This window comes from Peromyscus californicus, unplaced genomic scaffold (genome assembly GCF_007827085.1).
Source record: "Peromyscus californicus insignis strain IS unplaced genomic scaffold, ASM782708v3 Scaffold_3__1_contigs__length_106647218, whole genome shotgun sequence".
Classification (NCBI taxonomy): domain Eukaryota; kingdom Metazoa; phylum Chordata; class Mammalia; order Rodentia; family Cricetidae; genus Peromyscus; species Peromyscus californicus.
In genome coordinates, this window is record NW_026294551.1 from 3,150,666 (window position 1) to 3,176,786 (window position 26,121).

Below are 26,121 nucleotides of genomic sequence, written 5' to 3' on the forward strand. Positions count from 1 at the left end.
AACATGCAGATGATTCTGCCAGTCAGTGGGAATGCACCCTGGTGACAGGGCAGGAGTCTGGAAAACTAATGGGAGCAGGGCAGAGCCAGGATAATAACATGGCCTGAGTATGTTCCAGAAAAACATGACTAACTCAGGAGGCTGAAGCCAGCCTGGGCTACACAGCAAGTTTCTCTCTCTTTCTCTTTCTCTCTCTCTCTCTCTCTCTCTCTCTCTCTCTCTCTCTCTCTCTCTCTCTGGTTTCTCTGTGCAGTTTTGGAGCCTTTTCTGGAGCTCACTCTGTAGCCCAGGCTGACCTCGAACTCACAGAGATCCACCTGGCTCTGCCTCCTGAGTGCTGGGATTAAAGGTGTGTGCCACCATCTCCCAGCAAGACTCTCTGAAAGAAAGAAAGAAAAAATGAAGGAAGGATGGAAGGAAGGAAGAAGGAAAGAAAGAAAGAAAACAGAAAGATAGACAGGCAGACATTGGAGCAGAACTTAAGTGAAAAGGAAGGAACCCTGCAGACATCTGAGGAAGAACACTCAAGGCTGCAGCCACTATTAGTACAGAGGCCGGAAGAGAATGGGCTGCAGCCCCAGCGGCTGCAGTGGAGTGTGCAGTAAAGGAAACCAAGGGACTGGGGTAGGGCTCTGGAGGTGGGAAGCCAAGGTCTTATCTCCTTTTTTGAAATGGAGTAAACTGAGGCCTCGGTTCACAGAGGTGGCTTTGAAAAGCCCAGATTTTGGGGAAGGGTACTTGCCCTGACTCTAACCATTTGGCACTCTTGTCTCCATGTTCAGGACTGCCAGTAGGGGTCGACAGGCCCCCATTCCTCCCATTCTCCCTACCAAAAAGGGTCCCTAGACTCTCCAATCCTCTAAATGGGAACTCCCAGGGCAGCTCCATGGGTATCAGGAGCTGATAGGATTAGACACCCAACGCTGGGATCACTACTGGAGTTTCCGGGAATCTGTGGGACAGCTTCCCTCCTTTGAACATCTGCTGGACTGAACTGGCTTGTGTATGTGTGGGGGGTGGAAACAGAGGGAAGCAGACAGGGATGGAGTCACACACAGGGAGAGGCAACAGACATAAGGAGCATGCTGACGATGCCTAGCATGCTGACGCCTAGCATGCTGACGCCTAGCAGAAGGACAGGGTGATTTCAGGGGTGTGAGCCCCACCCACTGGAGTGGTCCCTCTCTGCTCTCCTGCACAGCCATCTTGAAGTCATTCATAAAGTTTGACACACAAGGGATAGCACACTTTTATTGTGTCTTGCAAAAGGAACACTCAGCCCTTCCCTGTACTTGTTTGACAGGGCATTGAGGAAATCTAACAAGTGGGTTCCCTGTGGGCAAGGTTGTATGGACAAAAAAATGAATAAGGAGACAGACGACATAACTTAGTAGTAGAGAGCTTGCCCAGCATGTACAAGGCCCTGGCTTCAGTCCCCAGTACTGAAATGAGAGGTCGGGGGAGAAAGAAACATGGTCAGGATCCAAGAGTTGGATTCTGGGGAGCTGTGATGCTCCTTTTGTGGCAGCAAACAGGGGTGGGAGTGATGGAGGAGAAGAACCCCAAGTCTGGGGGCTGGTAAGAGGAAAGTCTCCAGTGGGCTCATGGAGTCGGGGGCACATTTTGTGATGCTTTAGCCCAGCTAGGACACTGTAGTTCTCTGCATAGCGAGAGGACCAGAGGCTGGCTGGCTGCTTGAAGCAGACAATTGTGGCAGCTCAGTCCAGGCCTGTTCGATATTCTATTGACAAATTCACCTTGGCAACCTGAAGCCCGTTCCTCAAGAGCACCACAACCTCATGGTGATACTGTGTCTTAAAGGCACACCTCCAGAGGCACCTGGCCAGCATATGACTGGGAGAAAGGGGACAGGGCCAAGGGAAGCAGAATGTGGGGGCCCCTCCCTTCCTCACCCATTGCTATACTTCCAGTCTGGGGTAAGAGACCCCCTATGTGTCCCTCCCACCCTCTCCAGGCCCAGGAACTTCACAATAAAACCCCTAACCACGCTTGCCAGAGTAGATGCTCAGCGGTAACCCCAGGCTGCTCTAGAGCCAGAGGAGCTGCATCGAGGGGGAAATCACTGACGTATGTTACTACTAATCAGTCCTCTAATGAGAAACGTGAAAACGACAGCAGCTAATCAATGCCGCTCCAAGCAGTGGATGGGCTGTGTGGGTTGTCTCCACAAATGTCGCCTTTTCTTTCTGAGGAGCAGGGCTGCCTGCAGCGTGGGGTGCACACTGCAGAGCACACACACAGGTGTTTCCTCATCAACCCTTCAACGCCTGAACGTCAGAATGCAGGCATGACTCTGACCCCTGGGTCAGCCTGAAGAGCAAGTGGAAAACAATCTGGCCCAGCTACCCATGGCTCAGGAGCTTAACCCCATACTGAATAACTGAATCCCTGTCTGACTGTCAAGATCTATCTGGGGGGAAAAGGCAGGACGTAGGTGGGGCACAAACGGGAAGGTACCTTCAGTGGGAAACCGAGAGGGGGATGAGAAAGCCACTGTGGAGAGTGGGAGGGAGAATCCTCGGCCGTCTCTGTGTACTTAACAGCTGTGGCTGCCTTTTAGAATTCCAAGAAAGACTGCTCTCCCACACCAGCTCTGGGGGAAGATTTCTGTGGCTCTACACAGCATGCCTTGGCTTTTATAATACTAATTCTTTGTCCCTGGGGTGAAAAAATAAAATCTAGTCATCACCAGCAGGTTGAAAATTCGAAGGATCTTTCCTGTGGTCTTCTGCGAGGCTCTTCCATTCTCTCTAACAGAAGATAACACCGGCTTCAGGGAGGGGGTGGGGGTGGGAGACCCATTTCTGAATCTTCCAATTCAAACGAATCAAGGAATACAGAATCACCCCATTATAATCATTACTGTCAAATCACAGGGCAGCCAGCTCGCTGACACAGGCCAGACGGACATCCGGGAGAAATTGGTACTGCCAGATCTGCTTCTGCGAAGAGGAGGAAAGCAGCAGAGCTAGTGTGCCTGCCCTGGCCCATTCTGCTGCCCCCTCGGCCTCCTGTGGCCACAGCACCAAACAGAAGCTAGCATTCTGGAGGAAGGGGAAATGGCCAGACAATGCCCTTGTACCAGGCAGGGGGCCCAGTTCACCACACCTCCCTGGAGGTATCCTTCTGCGGCCAAAACCAGGACTGCATTATGACTGCATGTCAGTCCTCATGAAACAGCATTAAAAATTACATCATCAAGCTGGCATGGTGGCACACTCCTTAAATCCCAGCACTCAAGAGGTAGAGGCAGGCAGATCTCTGTGAGTTTAGTTCAGCCTGGTCTACAGAGCGAGTTCCAGGACAGCCAGGGTGACACAGTGAGATCCTGTCTTTAAAAAAAAAAAATACACCTTCAACTGTGTTAGCATAATGCCCAGCAGGTGACTATGAAAGCTATAGCATTCCCTTTGACTTTGTCTGTGCTCCTGATTTCAAAAGAAAATGTATCTACCTGTGAGGGACTACTGTTCAGCCTTCCTAAGGAAGGGATTCGAGCACCTGCTACAGCAGAGAGAACATCAAGGTGCTATGATCAGCACACAAAAAACACCACCATGGGCTTCCACCTATAGGAGGCCTTAAAACAGTCAGGTGCAGGGCTGGAGAGACGGCTCAGTGACTAAGAGCACTTGCTGCTCTTGCAGAGGACTCTAGTTCATATTCCAGCATTCACACAGCAGCTCATAATCATCCATAATTCCAGTTTCAGGAGATCCAATTCCTTCTTCCTATCTCCAAAGATACCAAGTCTGGTGTGGGTGCATGCACACACATACACATACACACACACACACACACACACACACACACTACACACCACATACCACATATCACACACCACACACATGCAGGCAAAACATACATAAAATAAAATAAATCTTTCAATCAGGATAGTCAGGTTCCGTTCACAGAGGAAATGAAGAATGGGGGCTGCAGGGTTGGAGGAGGCAGGAATGAACTCTGAGTATTTAATGAAGACAGGGTTTCTGTGTGGGAAAAGGAAAGACTCCACAGGAGCATGGAGAGGCCTGCCTAACAGTGTACATAAGCTTAGCATAACTAACTAGTCACTAAAAAGGTTTATGTTATATACATTTCACCCCGTTTTTTCCACTGCGGGGATGGAATGCAGGGAGGGCCTCCTCCATGCCAGAAGCTCTTCGTCACTGAGCTGCATCCTCAGCCTGTGTGTTCATCTATGTGTGTGTATTTGTTTCTTTATTTTTATAACAGATTTTGCTTAATTTCCCAGACTGGCCTGAAATTTAAGATTCTCAAAGGGCAGTGGGTGGTGCACACTTTTAATCCCAGCACTTGGGAGGCAGAGGCAGGCAGATCTCTGTGAGTTCGAGGCCAGCCTGGTCTACAGAGTGAGTTCCAGGACCCACAGGGCTACACAGAGAAACCCTGTCTGGAGTGGGAGATTAAGATTCTTCTGCCTCAGGGGCTGGAGAGTTGGCTTGGTGGTTAAGAACAGTTGCTTCTCTTCCAGATGACCAGGGATAAATTCCCTCATCAAGTGACCCACAACTTTCTGTAACTTCAGCAGGAGGGGATCCAACACCCTCCTCTGGCCTTTGTGGACAGAGAATATGCCCATACATACACTTAGGCACACACGCATACACATAAAATAAAGTAAAATAAAAAGGTTCTCCTGCCTCAGCCTCCTGAGTATCTGGGATTGCAAGCATGTACCACCATGTTGAGATCACCACAAATTTTAAATATGTAATTTTTAAAATAAATTATGACCCAGTGTAGTGGCATACACTTTACTTCCAGCACTCAGGAAGCAGAGGCAGACATCTCTGTGAGTTCAAGGCCGGTTATTCTACATGTATAGTGCCAGGCTAGCCAAGGCTACATAGCAAGACCTTGTCTCAACAAAACAAAAGTTAAACAAACAGGTCAGGCAGTGGTGGCTTATGCCTTTAATCCAGCACTCGGGAGGCAGAGGCAACACTCACTGAGGTGAATGTCTGTGAGTTTGAGGCCGGCCTAATTTACAGAGCTAGCTTCAGGACAGCCAGGGCTGTTGCACAGCCTGTTGAAAAACCAAAACCAAAACCCAAAACAAACGAACAAGCAAAAAAATAATAAAGGAAGTTAAGACTGGGGATGTAGCTCAGCTGGTGAATGCTTTCATAGCATGTAGAAATACCTGGATTTGATCCCCAACACTGCACAAAATCCAGTATAGTGGCACACAACTGTAATCCCAGCACTCAGGAGGCAAAGACAGGATCATTCTGAATTCGAGTTCATCCTCATCTACATAGTTTAAGGCCAGTGGGCTACGTGAGACCATGTCTGGAAAAAGAAAAGAAAAAGAGAGGAAATGAAAAGTTTTCCTGAAACCCCTAAGCATAGTGGGCACTGTGCTGGCAATGAAGACATGTCCAGAAGAGCTGCAGGATTGGCTCAATGCAGGCACATGCCTTTCTCCATGGCTACTTAGCTACACTCACAGGTGGAGGCATGGAGCTTTATCTAGAAGGTCATCCAGTGATTGTAAATAATATTCAAGACATAGTGCGAAGCTGATGGTGGTCCAGGCCTGTAACCCTAGCACTCAAGAGAAGGAGGCAGATGGATTAGGTGTTTGAAGCCTACATGAGGCCCTGTCTCAAAACAAATGAAAACCATAAGAGAGACACAGTCTGGCCCACTCCCTATCCTTCTCAAGGTCATTATCTTCGTATAAGTCTTGGGTCACTCTCCCCTTACCTAGGGTATCTCTTGGGGCTCTAGTCTCAATAATAGCCAGCAGGAAGCAGCCATTGGCAGGGAAAATACAGGCACTTTTATTTTTGAGATGGGGGTCTCATGTAGTCCAGGCTGATCTTGAACTCCTGCCTCTTTCAGCCTCAATTTCCAACTGCTAAAATTAGAGATAGCTGCCTCCACCACAGCCTGCTAGGCTTCTTTCAGAAGGGCGTTTGTTTACCAGCTAACTTTTTCCATTTCACCCAGGACCCGCATTGCTGGCTGTAAGGGTGGTTCCCCTCAGGAACCCTCCGCTTCTTCCTAGTTCTTTTGAGAACACAACAAGGGGTGCTGTGGTCCTTGGCTTCCTTTAAAATGCTTGCTTCTCAGGGAGGAAGGTCACCGAGCTGGGGCCTCTCAGCAGAAACAATGGCCTAAGATATGTTTAGTCCTGGGTGCTCAGGGGCTCCTAGGGTTCAAAGTCCCTCAGAAGATAGTGAGTACGAGGTCGAGATAGAGCAAGGAGGCAGGGCGCTCGAAGACCCTTCAGCCAGAGATCGCCCCGCATCAGAGACGTACACACAAGGCCCAGCATACACTCAAAGAGGCTGCAGGGGCAGTCTGGGAGCTTCGGGTCAGCCCGGGAGGAGCCCGCCCCCTAGGGGAGGGCTCAGCAAGTGCAGGCCTCTCTGCACCCCTGCCCCGGCTCAGACGACTGAGCACTGGAGATGCAGGTGAGCCGGCCAAGCAGACGTCCCAGGAGTCCTCAGGGACCCCCCCGTAGAAAACATCTTTGGGAAATGAACTGGGAAAGGGGACTTCTTGACTGAGGTTCTCTTTCTGGAGGTAGAACCGATGGGACACCCACACATTTCAGGATTCAGGAGAGCTAGAAGGTTGGACTGAGTGACCACATCCCACGACTTCGTCATCGCGCGTGAGGGTGGGGCCTGGACCCAGGTTGGTGGGAGCACTCCACAGGGAAGGACGAAGTTGCAACGAGGTCAGATTAGGTTGTAGAACTGTCCAAAGCCCAGTTCGAAAAACACAAAGTAGAATTTGGGGACGGGGGAGTACCCAAGGCATTATGTGCAGGCCAGGCTGCAGGCTGGGCCCTACTAGCCGCCATCCATCGCCACAAGATCCCCGACCACCTTCTTCGTTCGGCCCTAGGTCCTTCAGGGACATCCCCACCCCCCACCCCCAGGTTTTCAGCGTAGCATGCAGCGCTCCCGCCCCAGGGGATCGATCGGCTGGCGGCGACGCGCAGCCGGGGCTTCCAGCCTTCGCCTCCGCCCCCTCCCCCGCTCGGGTAGCACAGGACGCGGCCTCCGAACAGCGTCCTCGCGGTTCCGGGCCGCGGCCAGACCGGGCTCCAGGCCAGCCGGGGAGGCGGAGACGCGCCTGGCCCTTCCGATCCGACCCGCCCCTCTGCCCCGGGTTTTGGGGGAACCAGACGAAAGCGAGCTCGGCTTTTCTGCCTGCCGCGCCCCGCACCCCCTCTTCTCCCACCCTGGCTCCAAATACCCCCTCGGGCGCGCGCTTAACCCTGTGAGCGCCGAGAGGCTGGAGCAGGGGAGGCGAGTGGGGGCAGGGAGGCGGTGGCGCCTCGGCTGACGATCACTTCGGGGTCCGCCGGAACGATTTTCATTTCATTCCGGGGCTGGCTGCAGCAGCTAGCTCTGGTTAGGGGGGGAAAAAGAAGAAAGAAATCTGGCCTGTGTGTGGGCCCTGCTGGGTTTGGGCGCGCGACGGGGGCACCCGGGAGCAAAATGCAAGGGGCGGGTGTGTCGGGGCGCACCTCCAGGCCAGAGGGAACCCTCGGCCAGGCCTTGAGCTAACGAAACCCAAATAAAAAGCACACGTTTCGCCGAGGCCGTTGTGCGCGCGTGCTGGCAGCAGCGGCAGGCGGTTGTGTCGGCTCCAAAGATCATATATGAAATATGGTCCCGGGGGCGCGGATCTCCAGGCCGGCGGAGCCTCGAGATTGAGCGCGGGGCGGGGGGCGGGTGGGCTCCTCCAGACCAGCCTAAGGCTGCCGCCTGATGTTGGGAGAGCATGGGCCAGCGGACGTCGCAGTCCCCCACGCGTCCCGCTTCGGCGCCCGCGACCCCAGCGTGCCGCAATGCGGAGGCGCGGCCCTGCAGGGCCTGTGTGGCCCCGAGGATGCCCAGGTCTTGCCAAAGGGCCACCACCTCGCTGCCCCGGCACCCTGGGCCCGTGGCCCCACCCGTGTACGCTGCCGGCTCTAGCCTATCTGGACCCCTGACTCCAACGCCACATGGTTCTTGGAGTGGGACCCAAGGACATCGGGGGGCTTCGCGGTTCAAATGAAAACAAATCCTTCGCGGGTGGTGTGACAGAGGGCAAAAATGGGGGTGGGGAGACGCGTTGAGGAATCTCTGATAAACAAAGCCGCTCTTCCTGGAGCGTGCAGGGGAAGGAGTGCAAGGCTCCCCCCTCCCCTAGCAGCCTCACCGGGTCATCTCCCCCTAAGCTAAGCTGCTGCTTAAAAACTGTTTCACCAACGTCAGCGCTCAAGTCAAAGACGATTTCCCTACTAAGGACGTGGCAGAGAAAGGAGTCCCTGCAGTTTGGTTAGTCATTCCCACTGAAATCCCCTCGGCTTTCTGAAATCCACCTGGAGCAGCTAGTCCGGAAAGCCTCTGGCTCCCTCTTCCCAACCCAGAGCCCAAAGTTGGGGTCTGGGGGCGGCGGTGCCAATCTCTCTTGGGCGGAGAACCCATTCGCCGAGGCGGCTCCTTTAAGAAGTTTATTTCCCCCGGTCGGCGCGGGTCACGCCTGTTCCAAGACTGGATTCTCAGTAACCATTCTCCAATCTTTGGTCATTAAAAAGTTCCCGGCCTCTCCAGGGTCTGTTCCTTTGCCCGACCCCTCTAAGCGCGAGCCTGCGACAGGACGAAGGAACGTCGCTCCTCTCTTGGGGCCCCTGAAGGCCCCTGGGGGCCCCAACACGCGGTGGTATCAGGAGGGCTTCTGTTTCCCAGCGGAGACGACTGAACTACTCACCCTGTTTGGAAGGGGGCGGTGTAAAACGTACTGGATTAAGGAATCTTATAAAGGTTCCCGTGGGCCCCCGGGTATCCCCCTTTGAGGACAGGGGCCCCAGCAGAAGGCTCTGGGAATCCCGGGTTTGGAGTCAGTCTCGCCTGTGATTCCCTCGGAGGGGCCAAGACTGGGTAGGAAGGTAGGGGCCGCCCCAGGGGAGGCTTTCTAAGAAGGACTTGGGCACATCAGGTGACCTTATGGCTGCCCCCCCCCCCCCCGGCTTCTGTCCGGCCTCCCCCAAGCCTCCTATTCGTACTGGTGGATCTGAACTGCCCTTATGCCAGCTGTCAGATGAGGAGTCTAGGACCCGCCTTCAAGTTAGGACAGGGATCGGAGTCTTTTTCTTCATCTGCCCACCCTCCATGAGGGCAAATAACAGAGAGAAGAGGGTTGCTGCCTTGGCGGGTACTTCTGTGTTTCAGCCACCTTCAGAGCTGTCCACGGAAAGGCCTTTGGAGGACTGGGGAGTGGCGGGTGGCATTCGGCGCTTGAGGCGATTCCAGGAGGCCCCTTCCGCAGTTAGGGAGCCTGCAGGTTCCTCTCACAAGACCACAGGCAACTCCAGAAAAGATTCTCTGTGCCAGAGAGCGCTAACTCTTCTTCCCCACCTTGAAGAGTAGTTCCTGCGCAAATTCCGCAAACTCAGCGTCTAAGCACCGAGTTCCCCCTCAGTGGCCCCTAAGGACCACATCTGGGCCCCTGGGGGCCCCTGGACCCAGCCAGCCAAGCAGGCTGCCACACAGACCAACGCCCCTGGTGGCGGGAAGGCTGCTTCGGCTGCCTGCCCTCCCCCTGAGCCGGGGTTCTGGGCTGTGCGGAAACACCCAGAGTAAACAGATTTTCCTGGGGATTTTCGAGTAAAGAGACCGGCAATGTCGGGAAGCTTAGCTTCCCAGACTGAGGGACTGGCCTACACAAAGTTGCGGCAGACCTCCTGAATGATGAGCTGCGCAGACCTGGGTAGCTTAGGATGAGTGGGTGCTGTTGGACAACAGATCTACACCCCGTGACCTCGAGGACCCCTCTCTGTCCCGCAACAGTTTCTTGACTTAAGCACATGTTAGGCACCTTATGGGTGGAGGGAATATCCAAATACAGGAAGGGTTGGCTCTTTTCTAGTGCCCCTCCAACCCGGGGAGAGGGTGATCACCCATATCCCATCTTGCGGCTCTCCTCTTCTTGGGGACTCTTAGATTTGGGCCTCAGGATAGTTAGAGACCAGTCGCTGCACACTGAGCCCCTCTGTTGCCTCCAGGAGACGACCCTCCACCCCAACATTCCTTAGAGACAGCTGCCGCTAAGCAACGACTGAAGCCCCGGTGTTGCAAAGTGGAGGTGCGTGGAGTCGACGTGTGTGTGCAACACTAAACGGTCTGCAGACTTTTCCTGGATTCCTGGGAGAACATGAGCCCTGATAGGCTTTGGGGGTTCTCTTCTGCATCTAGCTTTCCCCAAGTCACCTCAGCGTAGTCCTCACCAGGCATTCTGGGACGCAATAAAAGCAGAGACAGAGACCCGGATGGCTCCTTGCCCTCCCCCTCCCTAGATCCACTCTCTTCTTTTGCGCTTTTTCTGTCTCTGTGGACGCTCAGCCAAGGGATTGCGCAAGCTTCCTGCTCCACGTCCTTCAGGAGCCCTGAGCTGGGGCCCGGACACACCGCAGGCCAGGCACACCCTTACCCCTCCCACTTAGAATGGCATGCTCCCTGTCAGGTCTACCCACTAAGACCCCACAGATCTCTCGGGCCCACCGGTGGCGCCCTCAGAAGGTCACAGCTGGCGCAGCAGCTCCCCCAGTCGGACGCTGGAACTGAACACCCCTGAACATGCCGGCTGGCCGGGCTCCGAGGTGCTAAACTTCACACTCCAAGCTCCAGTGGCCGTCAGCAGGGCTTGGCTGTCAGAGACTAGGGGACCGGAATTCATGAAGAGTATGTGGCTCCCTGGTCATTTCATTTCTCCTCCTCTTCTGGCGGCCCACTCATCCACCACCCTTCAGTCTCAATCTCTTCTTGGTCCTCCCCACTCCCTCTTTTGAGGTCCTTTCTCAAACCCCATGAACCCCCACGAAGTCCCCTTGGGCCTCCAGGCAGACTCATACATCCCACATGTCCCCATGACCGATCTCTCTCTCTCTCTCTCTCTCTCTCTCTCTCTCTCTCTCTCTCTCTCTCTCTCTCTCTCTCTCTCTCTCTGCCATCCCAGCCTCTCACATTCTGGGAGCTTGCTAGAAACTGTCCCTTCCCCGCGAATGAGTGGACCAAGTGTAATTAGAAGCCGTTCAGTATCCTGGGTGAGATCGGACGCAGATCCTCTTTCTGCTGAGGTTCTAGAGTGCTAATGCCCGGGGGCCAGCTGCTCCTTTGTCCCTGCCCTTGTCCCTGTCCGTGCTCCTTGTCTCATCCAAGTCCTCAGTCTTCTCGCTCTTTCTCTTCCTACCTCGCCTTACTAAATGCTTGGAGCCTGGCTGGTCGGGGCGGTGGGCACCAAGGGTGGGGGCGTGATCTGCCTGCCCCCGCCCCGATTCTGCCCCCTGCCGGAGATTCCCTTGTGCCTCTAGAAGCCGCCGGACGGGCAGACGGGCGTAGTTGGTAGCAACAGTAAAGTGCAGTGGATGCTTCTGTGGCCCCCAGCAGGGATCCCGGGCCGTGCACACGAAGAACCAGCGGCCCAGGGTGGGGTGGGGAGAGGCCCAAGTGTCTGGTTGCGGATCAGGGAAGGACTCGTCGAGGTGCCCACCCTGGCCGCCTAGGCCGACACACCTCTCCTCCGCGGCCCCAGCTCACTTTCCCAGCTCGCAGATCCCTCCCCTGCACCTCCCCGCGCCCTCCTCCTCCCCCTGCCTCCTCCCGCGCCCTCCTCCTCCCCCTGCCTCCCAGGCCGGGGGCCTCCGGTAGGCCGGGCTGCGCCAATCCGAGGCGCGGCCCGCCCCCTGACGCCGAGCTGGGCCCTGCGAGGCCCCGCCCGCTGACGTCCGGGATTTGCATGAGTTCTCGTGCAGCGGCGGCCCGGGCTCAGTTGTCTGTGCGAGCAAGAGCAGAGAGCCGGCGGGCGCGGGCAGCGGCGGCAGCCAGGCTGTTGAGGGGCGAGTGGAGGCGGCGGGGGCAGAGCGTGTGGCGAGGTCCACGCGCAGGACCACATCGGGGCGCCTGCGGGAGCCAGCTGTGTCTGCAGCCGCACCGGCCGCTCGCGTCCCGGCGCGCTCGGGCTCGGCCATGGAGCTGCCAGCTGTTGGCGAGCACGTCTTCGCGGTGGAGAGCATCGAGAAGAAGCGGATCCGCAAGGTAGGGGTGGCGCGCGGGTGGCGGCGCCGAGGCGCGGGAGCAGCGAGCGAGAGGCGCGGAGGGGGTGGGGAGGCTGCGGGCCGGAGCCGGGGATCCCGCGGAAGCTGATGGAGTGCTGTCTCTTCCCCCCCACAGGGCAGAGTGGAGTATCTGGTGAAATGGAGAGGCTGGTCCCCCAAGTAAGTGGCGGCGGGGGCCGAGTGCCCGGGCACCGGGCCCCCAGGCCGGCGGACCCGCGTAGCTGGTGGGGTGGTGGGGGAGCGGACGGGAGGCGGGGTGGAGGTGGGGTGGAGGGAGGAGGGGGTGGGGAAGTCGGTGGCAGGCACTGGGAAGCCGAGCCGCCGAGCCCGAGCCGGGCGCCCTGTGTTGTGCTCCGCTCTCCGGGAAATGCCATCACTAATTTATGCGCTAAAAGGAGCCGGAGGAGCTGGAGAGACGCGGGGCCGAGCCCGGGAGGCCGGCGGAGGGAGGGAGGGCGCAGGCACTGACTGATGTGCAGCAGAAAATGGCTCCTTTCCCCTTTCCCTCCACCGAACGGCTCCATATTGCAAAACCAAAAAAAAAAAAAAAAAAAAAAAAAAAAAAAAAAAAAAAAAAATTAAAAAGCGACGAAAATGCAATTGTGTGCGTCCTCCCTCCTGGTCGTGCAGGATAGGGAAGAAAAAAGGCAGAAAATGTTGGGAACTGTCACTGCAGCTCTTTCGGTGGGGAATTTTTTTCTTTAATTTGAAATGCGAAGGCACCGGATGGAGACAGGCGCAGGCACACACACACACACACACACACACACACACACACACACACACACACACTCAGAGAGAGAGGCATATTTTTGTACTGCTGAGTATTTGGGGTTTGCATGCCAGTGACAGCGGTCTTCTGGGTGTGGGGGGGCGCGGGGCTGTGGGTTATCGGATTAGGGGTCCAGTGCAGACCGGCTGAAGCCCTAGTGGAGGCTCGGGCTGAGGATATGAGGGGACTGCGGCTTTGCACTGGGGTTGGTTTGCACGAGGGTTTCTGGTGAGGAAAGTGGCCATGGCACACGTCGCAGTAACATGCTTAAAATTCTTGACTACAAAATAAACTGCTAGTTTCATATTCCTCCCCCCCTTTCTTCCTGCCCTTGTGTGTTTATTTTAATTTGGAGGGGGGGCGGTCAAGGTCCGAGTTAGGCCTTCAGAAACCAACTGTCTACCCTCCAGATCACAGCTTTTGGTTCAGGAAGCCACATAGGGCCTTATATCATTCCCCAACCCGCCCTCCCCCCCCCTTTTTTTACACCGTATACCTCCTCCTTTTTCGCTTGCAAGATATAACACGTGGGAACCAGAGGAGAACATCTTGGATCCCCGACTGCTCATAGCCTTCCAGAACAGGTGAGCATCCCTTCGCGGCCTGCTGCCCTGGCCGTGGGGAGAGTGAAGTGGATGACTGGTGGCAGCAATAGGAAAGGAGGAAGGGGTGGGGGGGGTGGGAGGGGGCACGCAGGGGCCCCACCCCCAACAAGCCCAGATGGGCAAGGCTGCGGCCTGGCCTTCTCTAACCAATGTCCTTGGCGGTTGCTGCAGCTTGGGAGTGGGGGCAGGGTAGGGCTGAGGAAGGTAGGCTTGTGTTTTGGGGAAACTGCTGCAGGAGTGTGTGTGGATGACCCTGGGTCTGCACTGGAAAACTCCCAGCTGTGCCTGAATCCCCGTGGCCCCCTCCCATGGCAACCTTGGAGTCCCACCCCCAGAGCCTAGGTGTTGCTTTCCTGCAGCCACTGCCCGCTTGGCACGGGCACCACCCGGGGCAGCTCTGAAGGAGCTGGCATTGTGAAACCGCCCCAGACGTCATGGAACTGAACTTAACCTCTTGGAGGCCGAATAAAAGTTGACGGGGCCTTACGCTCCCAACCTCCGGGGAGCTGGGGGTGTCCGCGAATAGAGGCTGCCTGGAGCCTGAGCTCTTAACAAGCCTCGCTGCCGCTGCCGTATTTGGCGGGGCAAGTTGCCCTATCAGGTCAGGGGGAAGGTTGGCCCGAGGGTATGAGTGAGCGCTGCCTGGTGGTTGGGGGGTGCCGATACTCCTGCAGACAGATGCCACGCTGCAGCTGCTGCAGCTGGATTCACCACTGGTGGCTGTGGTTCTGTTTCGGAGAGGGTAGAGGGGGAAGGGCGTGGAGGAGGGGAAGAGTCCTCAGAACCGCGCCACCCCTCAGCCTTCTATCCTTTTATTTTGAAGTATTTCCTGTGGCGCTTTTGCTACTAAAAGTGCAAACCCTGGATCCTGAGGGCTAAAGTTGCTTTCCCGGGACGCCGCGGGTGTAGGATAGGGAACCTACCCCGACTTCACCTGGGACTTCACCACCCTGTAACCATGTCAGCGGCTGATGCCATGTTGCATAATGCGTCCCTGAAGTATTATAACCCAGGCTGTTGCAATTCTGTGCAACTTCAGTATCAGACCCCAACTCGGCCCCAGGGCATGGCAGAACTCCCCCGAGTCGGCCCAGGGGCTTTGGGGGTGGGGGTGGCAACTCTCGGGTCGCTGAAGAGTGGGTGTCTGATCCGGAATCTGACAACCTCTGGAGGGGTGGCTGAATCATGGAGGGCTGTACAGTGCCTGGGACAACCGACCGATCACTGATCACTTCTTGGGTGGCCAGACCAAGCGAAGCCTGGTAGTGGTGATCGGTGCTCCCCCGCCCTTGAACTGTATTGATAATTCAGAAATTTGGGTGGAACAGACAGATCTTGCTCTTCTAGGGAGGCAGTCCTTCTGCTGGTCACCCCTGCCCCACCCACTGGCTCATGAGAGGCGGGGGGATTGTGCCATGTCTGGTTCACCAGGTGCCTGAGAACCTGGCTAGACCCTAGCCTCAGAGGCACCCCCAACCCCTAATTGGCTTATTTGCCGCTATGTAAACAAGGGCGCAGTCCCTCTGCGCTTAATGCCTGGCCTTTTAAGAAAAGGAGTCCTCCCTTCAACTGGCGGCTCTCTTTATCTGAATCTTAATGAGGCAGTTAGCATCCACGCTCCTGACCGCGAGGGACTAGGAAGTCAGTACACACCTCCTATTCCTTGGACCCCCAAACCCAGCACACTGTCTGCAGAGCGGGCCACAGGCCCGACGCTGTGCCCAGTGCTAGGGAGTCAGCTCCAAGCAGCAGTCTCCTGGACAGTGTGTGGGTGAAGGGAGGGAGAAGGTTTACCTATGAGTGTCACGTGGGGGACCCCTTCGGCAGATGAAGTAGGACTTGGGACTTCAAGGAAGGTGCCCAACTGGCAACACTGGCCACCTTCTGCCTCCAGCTGGTTCCTTCCTTTCAGTAGCAAAAGGAAGGAGGGGTGGGAACAGGGTGCTACAGACCTCAAGGAAGACTGAGGATACTAACCTTGCGACCCTGTCCCCTCCCCAGGGAACGGCAGGAGCAGCTGATGGGATATCGAAAGAGAGGGCCCAAGCCCAAACCGCTGGTGGTGCAGGTGAATACTTTGAGCTTATCCTGGGATCCCAGCACAAGCCCCTCCCTGAACATTGCTCCCCGGATTACTTAGAGTTCCCGGAGGGAGCACCCCCAATTGCACTTAATTTCTTCTAGAACCTCTGGCCCCACCCCCTATGATGCAACTTCCACCCGTGGGAGCTGGAGCATTCCTGATGTTCCCGGCATGCCGTCGGGCCAACCTTTCCCCTCCTTTCTCCCCCTTAGGTACCCACCTTTGCCCGCCGCTCCAATGTCCTGACAGGGCTTCAAGACTCCTCCGCTGACAACCGTGCCAAGCTGGAGTTGGGCACACAGGGCAAGGGCCAGGGGCACCAGTATGAGCTCAACAGCAAGAAGCACCATCAGTACCAGCCGCATAGCAAGGAGAGATCGGGTAAGCCACCGCCACCAGGGAAGAGCGGCAAGTATTACTATCAGCTGAACAGCAAAAAGCACCACCCCTACCAGCCAGACCCCAAAATGTACGACCTGCAGTACCAGGGTGGCCACAAGGAGGCACCCAGCCCCACCTGCCCAGACCTGGGCGCCAAGAGCCACCCTCCTGACAAGTGGGCCCACGGAGCTGCAGCCAAAGGCTACCTCGGGGCAGTGAAGCCCCTGGGGGGAGGGGCAGGAGCTCCAGGCAAGGGCTCGGAAAAGGGCCCTCCCAACGGCATGACACCAGCCCCTAAGGAGGCAGTGACCGGAAACGGCATTGGGGGCAAGATGAAAATCGTCAAGAACAAGAACAAGAACGGGCGCATCGTGATCGTGATGAGCAAGTACATGGAGAACGGCATGCAGGCGGTGAAGATCAAGTCGGGCGAGGCGGGCGAGGGCGAAGCGCGCTCCCCCAGCCACAAGAAACGCGCTGCCGAGGAGCGCCATCCCCAGGCCGACAGGACTTTTAAAAAGACGGCCGCCGGCGGTGCTGAAGAGAAGAAAGCTGAAGTGCCCTGCAAACGCAGGGAGGAGGAGGCTCTGGCGCCGGGGGACCCTCAGCCCCAGGACCTAGAGTCCCGAAAGCTCTCCCCGACCAAGGAGGCCTTTGGTGAGCAGCCGCTGCAGCTCACCACCAAGCCAGACCTGCTGGCCTGGGACCCAGCCAGGAGCTCACACCCACCCCCTCACCACCACCACCACCACCACCACCACCATCACCACCACACGGTGGGCCTGAACCTCTCCCACGCGCGCAAGCGCTGCCTCTCCGAGACCCATGGCGAGCGTGAGCCCTGCAAGAAGCGGCTGACCGCCCGCAGCATCAGCACGCCGACCTGCCTCGGGGGCAGCCCGGCCTCGGAACACCCCGCCAACGTGTCCCCCACCGCAGCGTCTCTGCCGCAGCAGCCCGAGGTCATCCTGTTGGACTCAGACCTGGATGAGCCCATAGACTTGCGCTGTGTCAAGATACGCAGCAGCGATGCTGGGGGGCCTCCCAGCTCTCTCCAGGTGAAGCCCGAGGCTCCGGCTGTGGCGGCAGTAGTGGCGCCGGCCACTGCAACGGAGAAGCCTCCGGCTGAGGCCCAGGACGAGCCCGCCGAGCCCCTGAGCGAATTCAAGCCCTTCTTTGGGAATATAATTATCACTGACGTCACGGCGAACTGCCTCACGGTCACTTTCAAGGAGTATGTGACGGTGTAGTGGGAAGGAGTCGCACCCACTGGGACTCGGCGCCTGCAATCTCGCAGAGGCTCCCACGGAGAAGACGCCCCAGCCAGCCGCGACGGCCAGGGCCCTCCGCTCACGCCCCGGGATCCCGACTGAATTGTCCTTTTCTCACAGTCTCCTTCCACTCGGTGCCTGCGGCCTTGCCGTCACCTCCCCTCCCCTGTAGGAGACCCTCGCCCTCCCCGCGGACCTCCAGAACTGACCCTGCAGCCCCGAGGCGGTCTCAGAGTTATAGTATTATATTTTAACCGTGCTAACTTGTCAAGTGCTGACTCTACTCCGGTTTGTACGTGGTGTTATTCTTGAAATGTATTGTTTGAACTCAGAAGGCCCGACCACCCCCACTTCGGGCTGATATATATATATATATATTTATTTGTAGGTATTTATATATTGAAATATAAAAACCTAGATTTATGGAGTTTCCTCTAGATCATGTTATATTCTATATCAGACAGACTATTTTCAGTTGTCCTTTTCTTCTCCCTTCATCCAGTATTTTGATTTCATTTCCTCCTCTCCAGGAACTGCGACACCAGTAACCTTGGTATATATTTTTTGATACTGTACACATGGGTGTGTTGTTTCTATGTGCAAAAAAAAAAAGTTTGTTAAAAGGCTAAAGAGCTCTCTAGAACCTGCTGCTATAGAAATGTCTGAACTATAAGCTTCCAATTATTACCTGCTTGAATGTAAATATTAAATGGAGATGTTGAAGGTGCGATACGCTGCTGTCTGAGATTAGCTCAGTCGGGGGGGATATTGGAAGCTGGGGGGAAGGAAGATGGACCCTCTCTCACCCCACTTCCGCCTAGATCACGTGAAGTAAGCCTGTCGCCCCAGAGCTAAGCCTTTGCTCAAGCCAAGCTTGGGGTCTGGTGTCTCCAGAGAGGCACCCTCGTTGGTAACGCGATGTGGGATGGTAGAGAGGTGCTGGGCTGGAAGGGGGCGGGGGCGTGTACAAGAGTCACTAGTCCTCAGGGCTTTCTGGCGGGTGATAGCCATCTAGCTGGCAAACTCTTCAACTTCTGGGTTGTGGAGGAGGGGTGTAGGGGTGAACAATTGGTGTACACCCCCTTCCTGGATCCTGTTTCTCAGGCTGGTGACGCTCCCCCTGCCCCCCAAGCCAGGCCCTAGAGAGACTGAAAGTTCCTCAGCCCTCCCTGCTATGAACCAGGATACTAGAGTAGTGGACCCCACTCTTTAGGGCCCGTCCCCGCTGACATTGTCGGGGCCCCGCCCCTCCAAGGAAGCAGAGGAGGCCCTTTCTCAACCACCAGGCCAAAGGCCACTGCTGGAGCAAGTAAACTGTTATGTGGGGGATCGAGGGCCTTCTGCAGGATGGATCGAGATGGGGGGGTGACAGGCCGGCTGAGTCTGGTCTACCACCCTCCCTTCCTTAGCTGCGTGAGCTGGCACTGGTTGCTCATCCCCTTGGTGGTGACAAGATCGAGGTGCTGCTAGGTGTGGTGGGAGGAGGGAAGGGGTTAATGGCCCCTAGGCTAGGGGTGCGGCTCAGCGGGCCAGGAAGCCACCACCAGCGGCCGGCTTTCTGCAGACACAGCGATCTTTCTCCTGGTTCGGTGGCTAAGCAGGCCCTGGGGCCTCGCGCCTGGGGATCGAGTGAGCGCCTGGTCTCTCCCGGGGTGCAAAGCCTCGATCCGGAACCAGGGCCGAGCCTAAAGTGGCACCAAGGCGGAAGATGACTGCTTGGTTCAGAGTTTGTGCGTGCGTGCGTGCGTGCGTGCGTGTGTGTGTGTGTGTGTGTGTGTGTGTGTGTCTGTGTGTGTCTGTGTGTCTGTGTGTCTGTGTGTGTGGTGGGGTGCTGAGGTAGCTTGAGGGGCAGAGTTGGGAAGGCTGGGAGAGAGATGGAGAGGAAGGCCTAGAGGGCGGGAGCCTGGATGTGCAGAGTGGCCAGTGTTGGCTGCAGGCCATCAGCGGCTGGGACTGGGGGAGGGGCGTGGGGCGGGGGAGGGGAGGAGGGAAGGGAACTGCTTTTTTAAAAAAAGCCTTTGGGAGTTTGTAGACCCGGCTTTTGTGAATTGTCCCTCCCACTACCCCATCCCCGAGAGCCCGCTTCAGAGTGAGTTAAACCCTTCCCCCTCTGTGTAATGAACGCCCTTTGCCACCCTGTGAGCGGAGGAGGCTGATCCTGCTTCTGGCAACCCGCCTGCTCAGCGCTAGAATTGGGCCTGTCCTTCACTGGCGGGTGCACAAAGGCCCGTGGCAGGCAGGAGCCTCAGCCCCTGCTTTTCCAGTTCATGAAAACTAAAAACTCCCGGATGCTACGGATGCTACGGACACTCCTCATCAGGTCTGCAGAAGTGGTGCCTTGATAGTAAGTCTGGCCCTCAGGAGGCCGCTATTCTGCCAAGCCTGGGGAAAGGGGAAAAAAGGCAGAAGATGGTCCTAGAAGACAGGGAGGGACACTGGTCCACTCACTACTCTTCCGGAAAAGCCTGATCTGCAGGTGCCCTGAGGCCTTGAAAGCTGGGTATGGGTGCAGGGCCTTGGGGGTGATCTGGGCAGACTTGGATCCCCAGTCAGAAGTGAACAGTGGGGAAGAGGTCTAAGAAAGCAACTAAGGTGCCTCGCCTGGTTACCAAGACCCTCTTCTGTCCCCAAAGGGTCAGGGGTTTGTCATTTACTGAGTTCCTTGTATGTCCCATGTGCCAGCTAAGCAACTTGGCCTATGTAGTTCCCAGGAGGACAGCTCTCTGTGATACAGGTTTAAGATCCTGGTGGGCATTTTTGTTTGATTCTGGAACCAGACTGGCCCGTCCCAATCCTGCAGAGAGGCCTCCTAGGACTCTGCCCTCTGAGCCCTTGGCACTGGTCTCAGAAGACATGTCCAAGGCACAGAAACACAGAGTTAAGGGCCATGACAAGAGTTCCTCCTCCGAGAGCATTCAGGCAGGGAGGGTTCAGAAGGTCCAGCTCTCCCCAAACAGAAGGTCTCTGACCAGCACTTTACAAGCAACAGGGCAAAAATCCTTTCTTTGAGGTAGAGAATTCAAATTCAAAGGGAGAAAAGGAAAGCATTGCATTCTACACACCCAAACATCTTTTTTATTCTCCAGATGAACCTTTCTCCTGAGGCTATGCCTTAAAAACACAGACAAGAGTTGACAGTGCAAAGGCAGAGGTATTTGTGAACCCTCCTCTTTGAAGCTGCCCACTTCCAGAAGCGCCAAGTTCATCCCCACAGTGTTTACTCCATCCTTGGACACTACGAGTCGGGGATGTCCCACAGATCCAGCATAGTCCAGAGTTGTCAGGCCAAGCAAATGAAAATCTAGGGTTCTCAGTTCAATTTGAAAAGCATATGCATGTAAATGCATGTAAATAAATAAATAGCATATGCATGTAAATACATGTAAATAAATAGCATATGCATGTAAATGAATGTAAATAAATATTTTTAAAGTTTTATTTATTTTTCTTTTTATGTGTATGAGTGTTTTGCCTGCATGTATGTCTGTACACCACCTTTGTGCCTGGTACCTGTGGAGGTCAGAAGAGGGTATCAGAACTGAAGTTACAGATGGTTGCAAGTCGCCATGTGGGTGCTGGGATCCAAACCTGGTCCTCTAGAAGAGCAGTCAGTGCTTGCAACTGCTGAGCAAATATGCATACATACATACATTGTATATATATATATATACACACACACACAATATATACATTATCTGTATATATACACTGTGTATGTGTATATACACACATATATACATATATACATACACACACGCACATGTATATATCTATATACACACACACACATATAATATGGAGGAGTTCATGTATCTTGTAACTCAGGCTGGCCTCCAACTCATTAACAGAGGATAAGTATGACCCTGAGATTCTGTTCCTACTCCTTCTACCTCATGGATGCTGAGATCACAGTCATGCCCATCATGCTTGGTTTTAGGCAGTACTGGGAACCAAACCCAGGGCTTATTACATGCTAGGCAAGTACTCTGCCAACTGAGCTACATCCCCAGCACTACAATGCATAATATTTAGTGTATATATATATATATATATATATATATATATATATATATATATATCCCGTGAAATATTTGAGACTTCTTCCAAAGCAAAGAAAAATGTTGCATTATTTTAGGTGATCATAAAATTTAGCTGAGTACTCTAGATCTGGTCTGGAGACTCTGTTTCAGTCCTGCACTGTCACTGTGTCAACCCCTACCCACAGGGACCTGAAAATCACCAGTCCTGTAAGGTGGTTATGGTGAAGACTTTGAGTGTGAAGTCACGTGGCATAGACAGGATGCTGGGTGACATGGGGCCCTCACCTGTGATTGGGCTGGGGGTGAGGTGGGAATTCTCTGAGCTTGTGACACACAGAGACAAAGAAGTCAGGGAAGATCTGACCCTTGGTGTTTGTCAGCAAACATCCAGGATGCTGAAGAAAACAGAACAGATCTACTTGTTGTGCCTGCTGCCTTTACCCACAATTCTTCACCTCCCCGGGACTTTTTTCTGGTCATCTTGAAGGCTGGACCATGCAGGGAAATGATAGTGTGTCAGGAGACAGCCTTGAACATTTTGGAAGACTCCTACCCTACATAAACACTCAGCCGGGCGGTGGTGGCGCACGCCTTTAATCCCAGCACTCGGGAGGCAGAGCCAGGCGGATCTCTGTGAGTTCGAGGCCAGCCTGGGCTACCAAGTGAGTTCCAGGAAAAGGCGCAAAGCTACACAGAGAAACCCTGTCTCGAAAAACCAAAAAAAAAAAAAAAAAAACACTCAAATCACTTTTGCCAGGGATCCATTAAACACCCCAAGTCTCTCAAAGGCTTCTGGTCTGCAGCCCTGGCCTGACCAAGCAATAGATGAATAGAGATGCTTACCTCTAAACCACCATTGTCCTAGGTCACCTCCCCTCTAAGCTGCTTACCTCACCTCTGTCCTCATTCCCTTCAGAGTGGATGGCTGATGTCGAGGGGATCTCAACCCTCCTGGCTTTACAGTGGATGGCTCAGAATAACACTGGGGCTTCTGACTTAAGATGAGGGCCTCATAGCAAACCCGCCCTGGAACAAAGCCAGAACCTCATGTTTTTTGAAGCAAGTGGATTCTGTGACCCTATGAGAGTGCTTGCTGTATATCTGAGGTGAAGACTCTAAAGAGGAAATTGTTATTGAAGACTGTTATTCTTGAATACAAGTGTCTACTTCCGGTGGCCACTGGTTCAGAAATCCACCCCTCCCCTGCCCACCCCTGGCCTTTTCCTTCACAGTAAATGGTAAGTTAATACTGATAGCTCTTGAAGCGTGCGTGCACTTGAAGGGGGTTATTGTGCCAACTTCCCTCATCCCTGTGAAGTGGATCCTGTCACTACTTTGCAGGTGACAATATGAAGGCTTGGTGGCTAACCTGTCCCAAGTCAAAGAGCCAGGCAGTGGGGTAAGAGTCAGGAATCTACATGCCTGTCTCCCAGATTCTGTCAGTGGGTGCTTCAAAGGCAGGCACGGATCCCATTACCTCCCTAAAGTTGTAGTGCCTACCCTTGGAGCTCCTAAGGTCTCCCCCATTCACTCTGCACCTACCACCTCTGCCCACTACTCATCGTCAATCAGCTGCATGTCCCAACTTATTGCCAGCCTACGTGTATCTCTCTGGGCCTCACATCCCTTAGGGCAGTGGTTCTCAGCCTTCCTAATGCTATGACCCTTTAATACAGTTCCTCATGTTGTGGTGACCCCCAACCATAAAAGTATTTTCGTTGCTACTTCATAGTTTTGCTACTGTTCGGAATCATCGTGTAAATATCTGTGTTTTCTGAAGGTCTTAGGTGACCCCTGTGAAAGATCGTTCGACTCCCCCCTTCCAAGGGAGTCTCGACCCACAGGTTAAGAACCACTGCCTTAAGGCCCTGTGCTCTTGAAACTCAAGCTGCGGCTACTTCTGCGATCCTACTTCTTCTCTGAGGTAGGGTCTCATCAAACTTCTGTTGAATTCTGATCCTCCTGCCTCTACCTCTGAATGCTGGGATTATAGGCATGGGGCATCACATGGGCTGGGGTGAACCTCAGGGTTTTGTGTAAGAGCTTTCACAACTGAGCTGCATCCCCAACCCTTTGCATGCAGCTCTTTAAAAAAATGTTTATTTTTATTTTTCACTCTCTCTCTCTCTCTCTCTCTCTCTCTCTCTCTCTCTCTCTCTGTGTGTGTGTGTGTGTGTGTGTGTGTGTGTGTGTGTGTGTGTGTGTATGCCCATGCACTTGAGTGTGTTTGCCAAAGCTAGAGACATCAGATCCCCTGGAGTTGGCATTACAGGCAATTGTGAGCTATCTCAGTTGGGAGCTGGGAATCAAACCCAGGTCCTCTGCAGGAGCAGTAGGGGTCTTAACTGCTGAGTCATCTTTCCAGCCCTTGTACATAGATAACAGGACTCCTCAGATGCTGATACCTCAAATATGTGTCTATGTGTGTCAAGTTCTGCATGTGCACATGTAGGTGACAGGGCCTCAGACAATAAAACTGGTTCCTGGACTGCTAACCATTAACAGCATCCTGAGCCAAAGGTTGCTCAGGAGTCCTGGTTCAGGCAGCTCAGCTCCCCAAGGACACCAGGCCCATCTCTTCCCCACCAGGAGCCAAGCAGACATGCTGTGCTCAGCTTCTCTGGGTCCCACCGCCCCCTCACTCCACCTGAGTGGTTTGTGAGGATTTCTGGAGGCTCCAGGTAATTATGTAGTAATTGAATTTAGGGAAACAGGCCCTAAGGATAATCCTGGAGAAAGATGCAAGAAGAGCTGTAGTTTAATTTCCACACAGCAGGGCAGCCATCTCATTCTTATGAATGTAGTTTGAATGCTGTCCCCACCCCGCCTCGTGCATACATGCACACACACCCTTCTGGTTGGCGTACTCATGAACTGTGTGCATAAGACCTGCAGCACAGAGCTCACTACACTGCAGTTACAATTGTCCTGCAAGTTTTTATATCTAGGCTGGAGCTGAGAGCTGGCATTAATTATGTTCTAGAATGATGAGTGTGCACACCTGCGTGTGCGCACCTGCGTGTGCATTCTGGACTGGAGGAGGGTGACAGCGCCACCACCTGTACTGTCAAGAATGCCTCTCTCCTCACTGCCCCAGTGAAGGACCCTTTCAAATGCACCAACACCCCCCTGGGTCCTTTCAACCTGCGCCAGGTGCCCTGTAAACCTCCCTGGATTTCCTCTCTTTCCTGTTTCATCTGAGAAATTCTTCACTAATTCCATGGTGTCTGGTTTCTCATTGTTTCTCTCTGCTTCAGAAAGCCTCGTGGGGTGGGCTTTGGAAAGGTGTGTTTAGTGCTCTGGGCCTTCCAAAATGATGCTTGTTTCCACACTCATTTCTGCTGTCCTTGGAGCCTCTGAAGAAAGGCTGTGCCACTGTCGGGGTGGCAGTGGGGGCCATCCTCTCCGACAGACAGAAGCATATAGCTATCCACAGTCAGAGAATGTTCTGACGCTGTCAACTCCGTTTCCTGAAGCAGGCTCCAATCTGAAGAACAGCCATGGTGCACATTCCCTTGGAATATAATGCTTCGGGCAAATGAAGGCCACACAGGATGGTGTTTCCTCCACTATTTTAGGCTGTGTGCGGCTGTGGGTTGAGGACAAAGGAAACTGCAGCCTTTGGAGAGGAAGTCTAGGGTTCCTACGTGTGCAGAGGGCTGTCTGTTCCTCCATAAGCCTCTGGAGATGGTAGGGCTAAAAAAACGTGAAAAGGCTGTGAGTGGGCTGGGAAGACGCGAGTGAAAAGAGCCCCTCCTGTGGACAGCATAGAAGCTTTAGTGTGGCTGGCTATTTCCTGCTTTGTTCGTGCTGCTCCGCCCCCACCTCCCACCAGAGCTGGAAAGGGCAGAGGAAGGACCCTGCAGGGTGAAGGAGACTCCAGACCAGCTGTGTTCACCACCTCCTTCCATGCATCTTCCCACCGGCTCCTCTCCTGGCACTGAAAATTATTTATGTTTGCAAATTGCTTTTGATTCACGTGAGTTATTCCTTTGGCCTGCCAACAGGTCTAGGGATGAGAATTATCCAGCTTGCAAGCTGGGAATCCAAGGGAGACAGATGAAGATGCAGCGAAGTGGAAGTTGAAAGCCTTGGGATTTGGTCTCTGCTCTGACGCTGCAGAGGTCATTGTGTCCAGGCCCTGGATTGCTCAGCTGCAAAACAAGAGAATGGGTGGTGTGTGTGTTTTCCTGGCCTTTTTGGGTGGCTCTTACATCTCTTGAGCCTGTGTCATCCAAAAAGGCACAGCAGAGGGTACCCTGGCCTTCTGGCTATTGCCTGGTAAACCCCTACTGCTGTGGAGCCTGGAGCTGCCCAGCCCTGGGCCAGCAGGAAGCACTAGCTGGGTGGCCAGGAATGCTTCTTTTCTTTGTCTCTTGCTCAGCACTGTCCTTGATGATGCCTCGTTCCATAGATGAAAACAAATGTCTTCAGAGGAACAGGAAGGGTGGAAAGTCCCCGAGGCTGGTCCAGGAGAGAAACACACACAAACACAGGAATAATCATTGTATTCCCAAGCAGGCCGGAGCAAGAACAGCTTTGTGGAGGGTGGATGAAGGCACCTGTGCTGCTGATGGGGAAGAGCCAGCCCACTGATCGTGGTGGCGAAACTTAGAAAGCAGAGTTCATGGAGTTTCTACTCCATGCCCCTTGCAGATAGGGAAACTGAGCCTCTCTAAAACCAAAGTCCACATCAAGGTGAACTGTTAATCTCATCCAACAGACCATTCTCTGTGTACAAGTGTCTGTCTGGGTCCCAGCGTAGAGCACAGTTCACTCCCTCTAACACTGGCTGTATTGACAAGAATGAAAGTGATGGACTCAAAGTCCAATGTCATGGTGGGGAGTGAGTGGCCACAGGTG

General features: G+C 54.4%; 1 protein-coding gene and 1 long non-coding RNA gene across 2 annotated transcripts; both read left to right on the plus strand.

Moving 5' to 3' along the window:
• The first annotated feature begins 11,782 nt into the window (after positions 1 to 11,782).
• On the plus strand, positions 11,783 to 17,950 carry Cbx4 (chromobox 4). Its single transcript, XM_052758937.1, has 5 exons — positions 11,783 to 12,086; positions 12,222 to 12,265; positions 13,397 to 13,462; positions 15,485 to 15,551; positions 15,779 to 17,950. The coding sequence occupies exons 1-5, from the start codon at positions 12,018 to 12,020 to the stop codon at positions 17,195 to 17,197; spliced, it is 1,665 nt and encodes a 554-aa protein (XP_052614897.1). The 5' UTR covers positions 11,783 to 12,017; the 3' UTR covers positions 17,198 to 17,950.
• A 1,274-nt stretch (positions 17,951 to 19,224) lies between these two features.
• LOC128123023 (uncharacterized) lies at positions 19,225 to 20,656 on the plus strand. The gene is made up of 2 exons (XR_008222560.1): positions 19,225 to 19,562; positions 20,305 to 20,656. It is a non-coding gene; the product is annotated as an uncharacterized LOC128123023 (long non-coding RNA).
• Positions 20,657 to 26,121: the final 5,465 nt, after the last annotated feature.